The sequence below is a fragment of the Siniperca chuatsi genome, linkage group LG16, assembly GCF_020085105.1.
Source record: "Siniperca chuatsi isolate FFG_IHB_CAS linkage group LG16, ASM2008510v1, whole genome shotgun sequence".
In the NCBI taxonomy this organism is placed as follows: domain Eukaryota; kingdom Metazoa; phylum Chordata; class Actinopteri; order Centrarchiformes; family Sinipercidae; genus Siniperca; species Siniperca chuatsi.
The window spans coordinates 25,061,709-25,078,252 of NC_058057.1; the positions used below are offsets into that span (position 1 = coordinate 25,061,709).

Sequence of the window (16,544 nt, forward strand, 5' to 3'; positions counted from 1 at the left end):
TGGTTTTATACTAAATTTAGTCATATTTGGTGTTTGCAGAACACTCACACTGTAAAAAAATGATATCCTGAAGTACAGTTTATAGCATGATTTTTGAGTAAGCTGTTGACAGACAGGTACAACAATAAATGGACAAACAACTCATAGCTGGATATACATCTTTTCTGACAGATTTTGGCAGGTTTTCATTTAATCTTTAGTATTATGTTTAAGGTAAGACTTCTCAGTGTTAAAGCATAGGTTCACATTTTATCAAGTCCGTCTTAAAACATGCACAAATGTACACTAAAACAGTTCTTGGTCGCTGTAATCACTTCTCCGGTCCACACTGGCAGTGAAGAGATTCCTTCCTAATGTGTTTCCAGTGTAAGAGACGGAGGACAAAATCCAAGCTCAAGTTCAGCTGAAGATAATTTGAGGCTTCAGCAGTCTGAGTTAGACACAAATAAAGTGGGTATCTATCAAATTTACAGTCTTCTCCATACAACATGTTGATGTTTGTATTACTGTCCCTCCACCAGCTCAGCTAGGAAACACAAAGAGGTAATTTTGTACTAAAAACACTGTAACTTTGAAGATACCCACTAAATTTGTCTCCGACTGCTACAGCATCATATTAGCTTCAGTTTAACTTCATAATGCATTTTAAAACAGAGCGAGGACTGTGGATTTTGTGGACAAAAAAAGTGAACCTATCCATTTAATTTCCTCCGACTGTGCAGCTGCAGTGAAAATGTGGTGTCTGTGGCCATATGCTGTGTCAACCCAGCATCAGTGCAATCACATGATCAGAACTCTATATTGTCTACCCCCTATGTCTACCCTCTATTTTGTCTGTATTTCAAAATAAGACTGTACTGTTATCGAAGTGGTGTCACCTCTGGTTCTTCCCATGTAGCTGTGTGGGTTTCCTTCGGGTGCTCCGGTTTCCACCCACACTCCAAAGACTTACAGAAATCAAAATTTCCTGCAAGGGTGAATGCGAGTCTGTGTGTGTTGGCCCTGTCCAGGACGTGCCCTGTCTCTAACCCAGTTGTGAGTTTGAAGGCTGAGTCCTAACCCTGACCTCTCCTCTGAGATTAACAAATGAGTCATTTAACTCAGTAAAGGTGGGGTATCCGTTCAGTGCGTGCATAGTACTAATAGTAGCTTGATCATGACGTAGACTATGAAGTTGTTTGGTAGCCTATTACTAGGCTATGTGAAACGTTGAACAATGATTTGGTAGCATGTGGGGCCCTCTTCTGGTCACTTTAGACAACACTATTTGGGAAGGACCACACAGGCTATTTCCACATAGAATTAATTAGGCTATTAATTCACGCTACGCAACTAAATAATGTATCACACAATTTTTGGATAAAAGAGAGGCAATTTCATGTGTAAATGAAAAGAACAAAACAAAAATGGCCATTCTGTTCTCTTGGTTTTTATTTTGATATATTTACTTTTACTTCGGGTCACCTGTCTTGCTTTTCTTCATGTCTTCCTTCAAAAGGAAAAACGAAAAAAGGAATTTGCAAAAAAAAAAACTAATTTGGACCGTTATTTGAATTTGGTTTTTCTTGTTTTTCGAGTCTGACAACAAAAAAGGAAAAACGGCTCTGTTTATCTGTTTTTGGTTAAAAATGAAAAAACAAACTGCCAGAACGTACACGGGCCCTAAACACACTACTTGAATCTGCTCGCAGGTGTAAAATACAATTCTAAAGATTGGTTGAAGCGAGTAAGTTACAGTAGATTTCATTCAGGACATGTTCAGATCCAGTCCTTGTAGGTGCAAAATGACCTTTTTCAACTTCATCTTATGCCCTTTTCCATAAACATACACTCAGATGGTTACAGACGGACTACAGCTGTTACACATACATTATATGCAGTATATGTTTCTGTCATGGGGAATAAAATATGTCCTCTGGATGCTTTGATGATAGTTTGGAGATTTATAGAAAACCCACAAGATGGTGCTTACATTCTTTGATGCCTCCATGTCTCAGGGGTAGCAGACTGTAGTTAGCCTATAATAAGGTGTACCTTATGATATAAGAACTGTACTGAAAGTATGAGTATAACTTTGAATGTATAACTTTGTTGGTCTCTTCACTACCAAACAGTTTGTACCATTTCTCCCTCACTCCCTTTCTCCTCTCCAGCAGACATGGAGGATGATGATCGGGCAACTTGTAGCTCACAGTGACGGCCGGGAGTTGGCTATTGACGGTCAGTTGTGAGAATACTAAGGAGTTTTTGGTAATTGGTATAATTATGTTAAAGTTTATTGTTAAGATTCAGTCACACCATTAACAACAGCTAAGGTCTTTGCTGGAGAGAAAGGATATTAGTGAGTTACTTTGCTAATGTATTAGCTAACGTACTCATAGCTCATGAAACGTTAGCTATAGCTACACAATACTGTGTCCTTCGAGGGAGGTGGCCAATCAGTGGGGACACAGAGCTACTGTAGACAGTCAGATGCACAATAATAGTTAGACACGCTCACGCTGACCCTAAATACTGATGGTTAATAAGTCTGACATCAGACTATCAGCACATTTATATAACATTAACTACAAAATGTTTAGTTCGACAAAAATCAAATGGAGAACATCACACTCATTTCAAGTTTAATTAATCAATTTATTTGGCTTCTTTGAGGCAGAAAAACATTCTTCCAAGCTGAAAAACACCTCTGACATGTTAACACCTTATACAGCACAGCAAATAGTTTCCTACCGTATTTACACATCCAGCAGACCGGCATCCCATTCCGGTTGTGTTTCCGTCCAACAGTGAAACAATGAAAACAGTTTGATAGAAATTGTTTACATCATTTAAGGCATAAAAATAAAAAGCAATGTGTCCTAAACAAAACAATCCTTTTAACTCAAAGCTAAAATTACTATGATGATATCTTGACTTTCTGGTGAGAAGAAGTTGGTGCGGAAGTTGTTGATCAGTGCAGTCTAGTAGAAGCAGGATGCGCTTCTACATTTTCATACTGGACTTTGTCTGCATCATTATTTACCTGTGACATAAAACACAACAAATGAGATTCTGTTTCAAGGGAACAAAATGTGAGAGACTGCAGCCTCTGGTCAGATTTTTCAGATCATATTAGATATTTTTAAACTCACATTGTTCTCATTATCAAGTGGTTTTGTGCTCCTGGAAGAAAAGATAATAATAAAGTAGCATTCAAATTCTAAATGTATGATTTATATGAACCAGTTCTACCAAATTATGGTCTGAATTTCCTCACCTCTCGCTCTGATGACAAGAACAGTGATTACAATCATTAGGATCAGTCCTGCAATTCGCAGAGCCAACATGAAGTTGTTCAGAGGAGACCAATCTCTGGAATCTGTTGAACATGTTTTAGGAAAAAACATGTCAGTTTGTAAATAAGAATAATGTTTAATCACCTGTTGGACTACATAATGATAGTGTGACAAATGTTCCTATTGTGAAAATATTTGATCAACATGTGAAACTTTGAGAAACCAAGAGGCAAAGCTTTGTATCTGCTGGGCTGCATATTATCTTAACTGAATCGGACTTTTCTGGCCGATTGTCTCTTGTCCTACCTGTGAAGACAGGTGTGTAGTCAGCCTCTATCTCTACATTGTTCTCCATATTAACAAACTGGCAGGCGTATCTCCTGTTGTGGCCACTCTGACGCTTCACAGTCAGAACAGAAACACAGTTCATCTGTCCGAGGAACTTGTACCCAACACCTTCACCAAGCAGCACAGTTCCTGTCTCATTCACCCAGCGGATGCTGTTCTGCTGACAAGAACCCCTGTATCTCAACAGAGAGCACTCTAATGTGACTTCACCGTCCCTCTTTGGATCAGCGTCTGGTGGAGATGGAGAGACTGAGAGAAAAAGAAGTGATAACTTAACGTAAATAATCAGAAAATCTATACGTCAGTCACTGTAAACTGGTGGAAGGGTGCTCACTGAGAGGGTCCCTCATGTTAAGGGCCGTCCCAAACCAGTGAGGCATTCAGTTCCATGTGAAATGTGAAGTGCCCATGGACATTGTCTTCCCTTGAATGGAAGGGGTGTCCCCATAATGCCTGGATTAAAGATGACTGTTGTTTCCTCCTTCATGTGGAGTGTCTTTCACAGCTGAGGGTGTGAGGGAGGGATCAGTTTTGGAAAGGGCCACAGTGTAAATTACTCTCTCTTAATAAGAAGGAGGATATAAATAAACAAGTAAACTCATCACTGCCCACCTTAAGCAGCAAACTGACATATCACACTGACAGACACCTTGCTTGCTCACTGGCTGGGTTACAAGTAGAAGCCTAGTGGACAGGAAAAGGGTGTAAAGATGGAATGAGGTTGAGCTTGGCACAATGCAACATTTTGTACCCAAAACAACATGTGCAAAAAGCAGAATTCCCTCTTGATAATCTCAATCAGTTTTCATGGAAATGAGACTCACGTGTCAGAACACTGAGATGTATATGTACATCCTGATCAGTGTTCCTCCCCTGCCAACAGGTGTAGCGACCAGCATCCTCAGCAGTGATGTCGTTAAGGACCAGAGAGCAGCTAGTGTCCAGACTCAGCCTGGCAGCTCGGGCTGAGCTCTTCAGAACATTTCCATTCAAAACCTCAGAGAAAGTCTGAGATCGATCTCTGTTGTAAAGCCATGAAACCATGGAGCATGTTGTGTCAGACGATGATGCACTGGCACAGGGCAGAGTGACATCATGTCCAGGTACTTGGTAGAGAGGGAGCACTCCACTGACGCCCGCTGGAAAGAAAAGAATACATGTTCTGTTAGAAATGACACATTACACATAAAATCATCTGCATGGAGACCAAACACTTAACACGACGATTTTATTGCATTTAATTCTGTAAAAAGAAACAAAAAAGATTGTCCAGTTCATAATTAGGTTTTTTACATTTGCAACCACAGGGAGGGAATGTGTCACCCTCCGCCATCTAGTGGTTGTGTTTATATGAGAGTAATTTTAATTTATGTGTCAGTTAATTAGTGAATTGTGGGCTCTTTGGGAAATATATACACTCCACTGTTAAAACTACAAAAAAAAAAAGACCACACAGTTGATCAGAATAAACAAAGATTGCCTCAGATCAAATAAAATCTGCAGATCTGATGTTATTGCCATTGTTTTGTTTTGTGTGCACTTTCATTATTCTCTGCACTGTGTGTACTAACTGCATCACGTTATAATGGAAATACTTGCATATGCTCACATAGGTGGAGTTTAAAGAAACCACAGAGAAAGCAGAGCGAACAAACTATTTGATCATTACTTTTCTGTCCTTGACATCTGCATATGCCGAAGTCTATATTCATTGAAGAATCTACCTAAAAATAACTGACTCATAATTGCAATCTTGTTATTGTCTCACACAACCGTTGTCTAATTTTTACAGGCCAGAAAGGTTATCAAAGCTTATCAAAGTGGCCTCTAAAGCAGGAAAATTGCGATTTGTTCTTTGAAGCAATGTTTCACCCAAGCCTTTTGACTAATAGTAATGAAAATTTCACATTTCTGTAAAATTATGATTAACATTTAATTAAGAAAACAGAGCTTTACCTTCAAACTGAAGCACAAAAATAAGGAATAATTCCAGTAGAGACATTCTGTGTCCATTCTCTGTCGGCAGACGTTGTGTGATCCTTTTTTTCTCTTGTGTGTCGGTGATGGTGCAGTTTCCTCTTTGTGGTTGACCTACTGTGTGAAAATAACTTGCGAAATAGCAACACCCAGCAACCAGCCTGTCGTAAGTTCCAGAGAGTTAGAGTTACATCACTTCTATGCGCCTTCTAAACTGACTGCACACAACAGAAACTTGTGTTTCACGAACTGCAGTTGTGCCAGTTTGAAAATTACAAAGAAAATCCATTTTAATCCTTTTTTTTAGCATTTTGGTATCATCCAAAGGAATTTATGAGTTTTTTTAGCCTAAGAAAAAATACATAATTAATTAATCCCAGTTTATATAACACTAACCATTATTCCACTGAAATGGAATCTGTGTTGCTCACAGAGTAATGGAAATGTTGTAATTTCTACTCCGTCATTTCAGTGATGTAATCAAAAGAGGAAGTGGCATTTTAGGCAAGAAACCAAAAAACAGAATAACAAGACTAAGAGTCTACAGCCATGCTAGCAGCTCTGTGAGACTGTATTTAGGCAAAGCGGTGCTTAGAACTAAGTGCTAACACATCTTAGTTTAGTGTGTTAGCATACTATCATTTGCTCAATAGCAGGAAACATGAACTGCAGTTTGATGATGAAAAGTTAAGGTATCACTAAAGTTACTAAAATTGATCCTAAGAGGAACATGAATGTGTGTAACACATTTCATGGCACTCCATTCAATAGATGAGACATGTCACTCAAAACCACGAATGTAAACTTCGTGGTGGCGCTTCAGGAAAAGTGAGGGGATCACCAAAGTCACTATAGGGTTCATCCTCTGGGCACCATGAGTATCTTTACCAAATGTCATGATAATCTGTCTAGTAGTTGTTGAGGTATTTCAGTAAAAGCCAAAAGTGTCAACCTGCTTGTGGCACTAGAGAAAAAGTCATGGGATCACCAAACTCAGTAGCATTCATCCTCTGGAGAACATGAATGTCTGTACAAAATTTCATCTCAATCTGTACAGTAGTTGTTGAGATATAATAGTAATAATAAACTTTATTTATATAACACTTTTCAAAACAAAGCTACAAAGTTTACAAAAAATAAAAATTAAATAAAACTGGTAGACAAACAATGGTAAAACAATTTAAAAACAGTATAGCAGTTACACAGCATTGAGCAAAAGGAGTTACATATGAGAAAGAGTCTAATAAGTAAAATAGAATAAGAGAATGCCTTTGTAGGTTTTAAGAAGTGACAGAGTCAAGTCAGACCACAAACCCTATGAAAGCGCACTTATAAAAATGTATTTTTAAGTGGGATTTAAAAGAGGATATGGAGCTTGCCAGCCTGATCTCTGAACCTCAGGGAGGTTGTTCCAGAGAGTGGGGTCCCTAACAGAAAAGGTCCAGTCACCCTTGGTCTTCAACCTGGAATGTGGAGAGGCTAGCAGAGCCTTGGCTGAGGACCTCAGGTTCCGACCAGGCATGTATGGTGTCAGAAGATCTGAAATGTATTGGGGTGCGAGTCCAGAGCGGGCCTTAAACGTTATCAATAATATCTTAAAATCAATTCTAAAATTTAGCCAATGAAGGGAAGCTAAAATAGCAGTAATGTGCTTTCTTTTTTTGGTTTTGGTTTTGGTGAGTAGTCTGGTTGCTGTATTTTGGAGAAGCTGTAATTTATGTAAACTCTGTTGACATAAATAGAGAGAGTTACAATAGTCCAAACAAGAGTTAATAAAATCATGTATGACGGACTCTAGATTTCTGCTGGATAGCAATGAACTGATCTTGGAGATTCTCCTGAGCTGCAGAAAGCAAGACTGGACAACTGTATTAACATGCTTGTTCAAGCTGAGGTTGTTGTCAAAGGTGACACCAAGATTTTTGCAGTTTGGGCCTGTATTTTGGGACAGAAATCTCAGATGTTGTGAAGCATGAATGTTAGCTGTAGTTTAACTGTAGAAAGTTCTGGGCCATCCAGCATTTGAGGTCAAGGATGCAGTTGTTGAGTGTATTAATTTGATAAAAATCATTGGGGTTAAAAGAGAGGTACAACTGAGTGTCATCTGCGTAGGTATGGAATCTGACATTATGCCTGTGGATGACATGCCCTAGGGGTAACATATAGAGTGAGAACAAGAATGGACCGAGGACAGACCCTTAAGGTACCCCGCAGGTCATCTTCACAGAGGATGACTGTGAGTTGTCAATGGCTACACTAAAAGATCTATCTAATAAGTATGAATAAAACCACTTTAAAAAAGGACCAGCGATGCCAACCCAGTGTTTCAGACTTTTCAGTCAGGACTGAAGTGACTGACATAAATACAGACAGACATTGCCATCCTTAGAGCTATGTCGCTAGCATGGCTAAAAACAATATCATCATGTCAGTTAGTTTGTGTTTCCTGACAAAGCATGATCTAAATATATTCTTTAGGGTTTCCTCATTTTGTATTTCTTTACCTTTTCCCACCAAAGATGTAAATATCAACATCAAATCTACGTTTGAGTGCTTTGGATTTTATAACATATGATTTATTTGTGACCATTATTTTGCTTTACCTTTGTCTCTGGGCTGTCGCATTTTTCTTATAGCCTAACATTTAGGGTTGTTGTTTTGTTTACTTTCAGTAACTTGCACTGACAGTTCAACGGACTGTTCTGCTGATGCCATCATACTGACTCAGTGTCAGTCAGACAGAACGTAACTGTGTGCCATGTTTGGTTTTATACTAAATTTAGTCATATTTGGTGTTTGCAGAACACTCATACTGTAAAAAAATGATATCCTGAAGTACAGTTTATAGCATGATTTTTGAGTAAGCTGTTGACAGACAGGTACAACAATAAATGGACAAACAACTCATAGCTGGATATACATCTTTTCTGACAGATTTTGGCAGGTTTTCATTTAATCTTTAGTATTATGTTTAAGGTAAGACTTCTCAGTGTTAAAGCATAGGTTCACATTTTATCAAGTCCGTCTTAAAACATGCACAAATGTACACTAAAACAGTTCTTGGTCGCTGTAATCACTTCTCCGGTCCACACTGGCAGTGAAGAGATTCCTTCCTAATGTGTTTCCAGTGTAAGAGACGGAGGACAAAATCCAAGCTCAAGTTCAGCTGAAGATAATTTGAGGCTTCAGCAGTCTGAGTTAGACACAAATAAAGTGGGTATCTATCAAATTTACAGTCTTCTCCATACAACATGTTGATGTTTGTATTACTGTCCCTCCACCAGCTCAGCTAGGAAACACAAAGAGGTAATTTTGTACTAAAAACACTGTAACTTTGGAAGATACCCACTAAATTTGTCTCCGACTGCTACAGCATCATATTAGCTTCAGTTTAACTTCATAATGCATTTTAAAACAGAGCGAGGACTGTGGATTTTGTGGACAAAAAAAAAGTGAACCTATCCATTTAATTTCCTCCGACTGTGCAGCTGCAGTGAAAATGTGGTGTCTGTGGCCATATGCTGTGTCAACCCAGCATCAGTGCAATCACATGATCAGAACTCTATATTGTCTACCCCCTATGTCTACCCTCTATTTTGTCTGTATTTCAAAATAAGACTGTACTGTTATCGAAGTGGTGTCACCTCTGGTTCTTCCCATGTAGCTGTGTGGGTTTCCTTCAGGTGCTCCGGTTTCCACCCACACTCCAAAGACTTACAGAAATCAAAATTTCCTGCAAGGGTGAATGCGAGTGTGTTGTCTGTCTGTGTGTGTTGGCCCTGTCCAGGACGTGCCCTGTCTCTAACCCAGTTGTGAGTTTGAAGGCTCCAGTCCTAACCCTGACCTCTCCTCTGAGATTATCAAATGAGTCATTTAACTCAGTAAAGGTGGGGTATCCGTTCAGTGCGTGCATAGTACTAATAGTAGCTTGATCATGACGTAGACTATGAAGTTGTTTGGTAGCCTATTACTAGGCTATGTGAAATGTTGAACAATGATTTGGTAGCATGTGGGGCCCTCTGCTGGTCACTTTAGACAACACTATTTGGGAAGGACCACACAGGCTATTTCCACATAGAATTAATTAGGCTATTAATTCACGCTACGCAACTAAATAATGTATCACACAATTTTTGGATAAAAGAGAGGCAATTTCATGTGTAAATGAAAAGAACAAAACAAAAAATGGCCATTCTGTTCTCTTGGTTTTTATTTTGATATATTTACTTTTACTTCCGGGTCACCTGTCTTGCTTTTCTTCATGTCTTCCTTCAAAAGGAAAAACGAAAAAAGGAATTTGCAAAAAAAAAAACTAATTTGGACCGTTATTTGAATTTGGTTTTTCTTGTTTTTCGAGTCTGACAACAAAAAAGGAAAAACGGCTCTGCTTCCGTTTTTGACTTTCTGGTGAGAAGAAGTTGGTGCGGAAGTTGTTGATCAGTGCAGTCTAGTAGAAGCAGGATGCGCTTCTACATTTTCATACTGGACTTTGTCTGCATCATTATTTACCTGTGACATAAAACACAACAAATGAGATTCTGAAAAATTGTTTCAAGGGAACAAAATGTGAGAGACTGCAGCCTCTGGTCAGATTTTTCAGATCATATTAGATATTTTTAAACTCACATTGTTCTCATTATCAAGTGGTTTTGTGCTCCCTGGAAGAAAAAGATAATAATAAAGTAGCATTCAAATTCTAAATGTATGATTTATATGAACCAGTTCTACCAAATTATGGTCTGAATTTCCTCACCTCTCGCTCTGATGACAAGAACAGTGATTACAATCATTAGGATCAGTCCTGCAATTCGCAGAGCCAACATGAAGTTGTTCAGAGGAGACCAATCTCTGGAATCTGTTGAACATGTTTTAGGAAAAAAACATGTCAGTTTGTAAATAAGAATAATGTTTAATCACCTGTTGGACTACATAATGATAGTGTGACAAATGTTCCTATTGTGAAAATATTTGATCAACATGTGAAACTTTGAGAAACCAAGAGGCAAAGCTTTGTATCTGCTGGGCTGCATATTATCTTAACTGAATCGGACTTTTCTGGCCGATCGTCTCTTGTCCTACCTGTGAAGACAGGTGTGTAGTCAGCCTCTATCTCTACATTGTTCTCCATATTAACAAACTGGCAGGAGTATCTCCTGTTGTGGCCACTCTGATGCTTCACAGTCAGAACAGAAACACAGTTCATCTGTCCGAGGAACTTGTACCCAACACCTTCACCAAGCAGCACAGTTCCTGTCTCATTCACCCAGCGGATGCTGTTCTGCTGACAAGAACCGCTGTATCTCAACAGAGAGCACTCTAATGTGACTTCACCGTCCCTCTTTGGATCAGCGTCTGGTGGAGATGGAGAGACTGAGAGAAAAAGAAGTGATAACTTAACGTAAATAATCAGAAAATCTATACGTCAGTCACTGTAAACTGGTGGAAGGGTGCTCACTGAGAGGGTCCCTCATGTTAAGGGCCATCCCAAACCAGTGAGGCATTCAGTTCCATGTGAAATGTGAAGTGCTCATGGACATTGTCTTCCCTTGAATGGAAGGGGTGTCCCCATAATGCCTGGATTAAAGATGGCTGTTGTTTCCTCCTCCATGTGGAGTGTCTTTCACAGCTGAGGGTGTGAGGGAAGGATCAGTTTTGGAAAGGGCCACAGTGTAAATTACTCTCCCTTAATAAGAAGGAGGATATAAATAAACAAGTAAACTCATCACTGCCCACCTTAAGCAGCAAACTGACATATCACACTGACAGACACCTTGCTTGCTCACTGGCTGGGTTACAAGGAGAGGCCTAGTGGACAGGAAAGGGTGTAAAGATGGAATGAGGTTGAGCTTGGCACAATGCAACATTTTTTACCCAAAACAACATGTGCAAAAAGCAGAATTCCCTCTTGATAATCTCAATGAGTTTTCATGGAAATGAGACTCACTTGTCAGAACACTGAGATGTATATGTACATCCTGATCAGTGTCCTGCCGACAGGTGTAGCGACCAGCATCCTCAGCAGTGATGTCGTTAAGGACCAGAGAGCAGCTAGTGTCCAGACTCAGCCTGGCAGCTCGGGCTGAGCTCTTCTCAACATTTCCATTCACAACCTCACTGAAAGTCTGAGATCGATCTCTGTTGTAAAGCCATGAAAAGATGGAGCATGTTGTGTCAGACGATGATGCACTGGCACAGGGCAGAGTGACATCATGTCCAGGTACTTTGTAGATAGTGGGTTCTCCACTGACGCCCGCTGGAAAGAAAAGAATACATGTTCTGTTAGAAATGACACAATACACATAAAATCATCTGCATGGAGACCAAACACTTAACACGAGGATTTTATTGCATTTAATTCTGTAAAAAGAAACAAAAAAGATTGTCCAGTTCTTAATTAGGTTCTTACATTTGCTACCACAGGGAGGGAATGTGTCACCCTCCGCCATCTAGTGGTTGTGTTTATATGAGAGTAATTTTAATTTATGTGTCAGTTAATTAGTGAATTGTGGGCTCTTTGGGAAATATATACACTCTACACTGTTAAAACGATAACAAGAACATAACCCCTCATAAAACCACAAAGAGCCATTTTTACACAGTTTTTGTACAGATTAAACAAACAAGATATAATGTGTCAATTATTGAGCTCTAGACATGCTGGTAGCTGGATTTAGTTTCCTTTGGATGGAGCCAGGCTAGCTGTTTTCCCCTGTTTCCAGTCATCATGCTAAGTTTTATGTACAGATATGAGCATTGGTATCAATCTCCTCATCTAACTCTTAAACACATTTCCCCAAATTAACTATTACTTTAAAGAAATGCTTTAGTTGTTTATTATTGTTCATTTATTTAGATACTTAAATGCATACAGATCAAACATATTGAATATTCAGTCAGTCAGGCTGAGTTTAAAAGAAAGCACAGGGTGTTGGATTTAGAAGACTATTTATTTGTTACTTTTCTCCATGCCCTTGAGACCATCTGCATTGTGCTGTTATGTATTTATAACAAGTTTTGAGAATTTGACCTCCCTCTGTTATTGATGCTGTACATCAATCCTTTTTTCAATCCTCACTTTATTTTTTTTTTACTTGTTTTAAATTCTTTCTGCTGAAATCTACGTTCGAGATACTTTCAACATAACTTTTTGCTTTAATTTTCTTTTCTTTTCTTGTCCTCCACAATTATTGTCTCTTTTTACAGGTCATAAAGGTTGCTCAAGCTTATCAAAGTGGCTGCTAAATCTGGCTAATTTAACTAGTGGCTTGTAGCAGTTATCCAACAGTACCCATAAAGTAACATGAAGCCGGGTGGAAAATGTTGTAATTTTCCCTTAACGCCACTGGATGGCAATGTCACTTATATCACATTATTATATCACTTATATACACATAGACTGAATATGAAAAGGTACATTTGGGCACAATCACATTGTGGAGGCAGACCAGGAGATGGAAACCCATTTTGTTAACTACAGCACTTCAATGAGACACTGGACTTTTTTCTGAGGGTAAATATCATATATAATGTGGCTTCTGCATGAGATATCAAGTGATGAACAATGAAAAGAGATGTGTACAAGCACATTATCAGACTCATGTGAGATTGTGTGTTGTATGTCAGGAGAAAACCCAGTGTCTTGCCTGTAGCCTGGACCTGTTGGAAACCTGTCATGGCTAAGGCTGACTTTTATCGTCACTTTATGGGTCAGTGTTACATCACTGTTGTGATGATGTAACTTCTGACACCTATATTTTTCCTTATTCTCATTTAGACATTTAATCTAGTCTGGTGTTATTCTATATTCCTCTTGCTGTCAACAAAAGACCAAACCAAAAAATGTGTTAGTCTGTCTCTCAGTGTCTTGCAACTTCCCTGTCTGTGGCTCTCAGCCCCACGCCCACTAGTTCCTACTGAAGATGTAAATCTTTAAAAACACATAACATACATAATTTTTAAAAAGGCACACCAATCCCCTAAAACAGCTGGGTATTGTAGTTTTTAGCAAACGTTATTCAAACAGGAGAAAATAGTGCATGTTGGGCAATATGTCCAGCTGCACTATCCAAGGAAAAGTCAAAGACGGTCGGTTTTAAAAGACAGTTGTAATTGTTACAGTGGAGAGGAGGAAGTATCCCCTACTGCTATAGTTATCTACAAGTACTGTGTGCCAAGCACTATACCATACATTATCTGATTTCAAAACCCTTTTGTTATGTCATCGACAGAATTCGCCGATTAAAGGTTCAGAATAAGGAACCCAAAGATATTTTTGATTCCTGTGCTGGTTGAATTTTTCCAGGTTATAATGATAATAACGAAAGTTTACATTTTGTAAAAACTAAGATAAACACTTCGATAACTAAAGAAAATCAGAGCAATTACCTTCGAACTGAAGCATAAAAATGACGATTAATTTGAGTGGAGCCATTCTCTGTCTGTTCTCTGGAAACAGGCGATGTTCTGTAAGGCTTTTTGTCTCTGTTACAGAACTGTATGTAATGATGAAATATCCTTTTGGTGGTTGAGATTCTCAGTATATACTAGTTGTGAAAGAGCATCAGTCTGTCTAAAATATCCAGACAATATGATGGGAAATAATTTCTGTAGGTGTCTGTATGTGTATATCCTTCAAGCAGCACCATGTGTTCACACTCCACGCAACATGGGGGTACGACAGCAAACTGGTTTATTTCACTCATCAAAATGTATTCATGGAAAAACCACAAGGTCAAAAAAAAAAAGTCACAGACGTCTTGAGGAAGATGTGGGCTGTATTGTTCAGACAATCATTACGCAATCACCTGTATCTAAGAGCTACAAAAGGCACGATGAAACATTTACAGCAATTTACTTCCTTAAATGTACTTTTTGATGTACTTTTGTCAGTTACTGTAATAGTACTAATTACTAATTAATTCTATCACATTTTTAACATTTTCAGGCAAGCAGCTCTGAGAAATTGACTAAAATATAAAGGATGAAACCTGGGGTCATTTTGTTTTCTAAAAACACACATGGAGCAGTTTCTAATATATCATCATTATTTTCTGTGTTGGTCCAATGTCACTCAGGTGAAAAGCTTGTATCTCCAAAATGTAAAAGTTTGAAGAAAATGGTTGCTTTAGCTTGACAAAACTGTGTATTTATTCTGCAATATCCAAAAGATTTATAGACAGTTTATGAAATTAAGTGGTTGAAAATGTGTCTATACTTATGGAGGCGCATGTAGTCCTTCAACCGTCATCAAAACTGACATTTTCAGTGACTGGATAAAGAGGAAATTTGTGTTTGCATTGTGTGAGAAAACAACATGAAGACTCAAAGACCTAAAATGCTTTTATTGTGATTTTACCCAATGTCTTGATTTCAACTGAAATGTACAGAGTAATGTCATCTGCATATAATGTGATTTCAGTATTTATGACAACAGACAATGTTCTCCAACATCCCACAGTGTATGGGTTGCTTATAAAATTACTTAAAATCCAACATCAGCTTCTCAGATGAATGAAATTGCATTTTTAAATAGTGAGAAACATTTAGACAATCTGCACAAATTTAAGTATCTCCACTGCAGTTTGAGTCAGTATACATCAAGGATTAAAGAATAAGGCTGTTGATATTCTCTGTTTTTCTTACTGTCAGCAAATCCCATGAAAAGACAAAAATCAACTATAAATGTATCTACTTACAAATTTTGTGTGTGTATCACAGCCTGATATATCTTCTTCCTCTGAGCCATAGAGCTCCATTGTTGTCCAAAAACGATTAAAAAGACATCAATGAGCCACACTGTTGCACTGGGTGACATGTTCCTTCATTACCATGAACACACACACACTGTAGTTTATTCTGACTCAGTCCCACATACACCGTCCTGCTGCCCCAAATACTCACTAGAGCACCAAATGTGGAGTAATCTGTCGCTAAAAATAGTCCCCAACAAATGCACTATTTCCTCCTATTTGAGTAATGTTTGTTATAAACTACAGTGACCAGCTGTTTAAGGAAATTTCTGAGCCTTTTTTTGATCATTAAAGTATATATTTGTGACCTGTTTTTTTACTTTTTTACTTAAAACCTCAGTAGAAACCAATGGGCTAGGGGCTGAGTGCCACAAATGGGGTAGGGAAGTAGAAAAGTATTGAGAGACGGATTAACACATTGCTGGTTTTGGTCTATTCATGGGATTTGTTCACTTTGAGAAACACATAGACAAGCCTTATCCTTTAAGAAAGTGCCAGAATAACAGCTGTCTGGAAAACACACAAATGAGGCATTCTGCTTTTGTGAATATCAGTTTGACCTCTGCCATCAAGTTGTTGTGCGTCAGATACAACGTAAAAAATGGTTGGTCAAACATGAAACTGAAGATACATTTTTACAAATGCAAATTTGAAGTATGAAAACACATGTCATGAAATGTCTCACAGGTTACATCAAACAAGTTGAATTCTCAGTATCTTTCAGACCAGAGAACCATATAATATTAACCCTTTCATAATTTTACTCAATGCTATTTGCTATACTTCATTAACAGAGATTAATAAACAGCCTAACTTGACAAGACAAATCAATGATACAAATATAATGACCATATGTCAAGACTTTAGTGCTCTATAGAAGTTCCTGTTATAGAAATTAGAGAATAAGAAAACAAAATAATGCATCAAACATTCCTAAAGTTTTACACCTAAAATAGTTTCAAAGGTTTGAAAAAAATAGGACCAAATAAATATTTTCAACCAAAAAGATGTGAAACAGAAGATTTAACAGTGGTTTGGAACATGCTACCATGTTAAAGGTATATTAAAAAAGTAAAGGGTATGTTATGACAAAATAAGTAAAATGCCTCTCTGCTGATGCTGTACAGTCAACACTGATTAATATTCTGAGGCCTCGTGTGACACACAGAGAGGTGTGATAACTAATAATTTC

At 38.2% G+C, this 16,544-nt stretch overlaps 2 protein-coding genes across 2 annotated transcripts; both read right to left on the reverse strand.

Annotated features, from left to right (window-relative positions):
* Positions 1-2,623: 2,623 nt before the first annotated feature.
* On the reverse strand, positions 2,624-14,162 carry LOC122863077. Its single transcript, XM_044169200.1, has 7 exons — positions 13,989-14,162; positions 11,548-11,856; positions 10,683-10,973; positions 10,357-10,458; positions 10,230-10,261; positions 10,005-10,112; positions 2,624-2,917 (listed from the first exon to the last, which is right to left on the reverse strand). Exons 1-6 carry the CDS (start codon positions 14,032-14,034, stop codon positions 10,041-10,043), a joined length of 852 nt encoding a protein of 283 aa, XP_044025135.1. The 5' UTR covers positions 14,035-14,162; the 3' UTR covers positions 2,624-2,917; positions 10,005-10,040.
* On the reverse strand, positions 3,216-5,782 carry LOC122863084. The gene is made up of 4 exons (XM_044169211.1): positions 5,583-5,782; positions 4,451-4,765; positions 3,585-3,875; positions 3,216-3,361 (listed from the first exon to the last, which is right to left on the reverse strand). Exons 1-4 carry the CDS (start codon positions 5,626-5,628, stop codon positions 3,231-3,233), a joined length of 783 nt encoding a protein of 260 aa, XP_044025146.1. The 5' UTR covers positions 5,629-5,782; the 3' UTR covers positions 3,216-3,230.
* Positions 14,163-16,544: the final 2,382 nt, after the last annotated feature.

Bases quoted from the DNA above. Each gene is read 5' to 3' on its own strand.
- LOC122863077 (XM_044169200.1), bottom strand. From the start codon at position 14,034: ATGGCTCCACTCAAATTAATCGTCATTTTTATGCTTCAGTTCGAAG. The intron at 10,262-10,356 runs GTGAGGAAATTC...TTTTTCTTCCAG, and splicing joins TCTTGTCATCAGAGCGAGAG to GGAGCACAAAACCACTTGAT. The intron at 10,113-10,229 runs GTGAGTTTAAAA...TTTATGTCACAG, and splicing joins CACTTGATAATGAGAACAAT to GTAAATAATGATGCAGACAA.
- LOC122863084 (XM_044169211.1), bottom strand. From the start codon at position 5,628: ATGTCTCTACTGGAATTATTCCTTATTTTTGTGCTTCAGTTTGAAG. The intron at 4,766-5,582 runs GTAAAGCTCTGT...TTTTCTTTCCAG, and splicing joins TTTTGTGCTTCAGTTTGAAG to CGGGCGTCAGTGGAGTGCTC. The intron at 3,876-4,450 runs GTGAGTCTCATT...TTTTTCTCTCAG, and splicing joins ACATCTCAGTGTTCTGACAC to TCTCTCCATCTCCACCAGAC.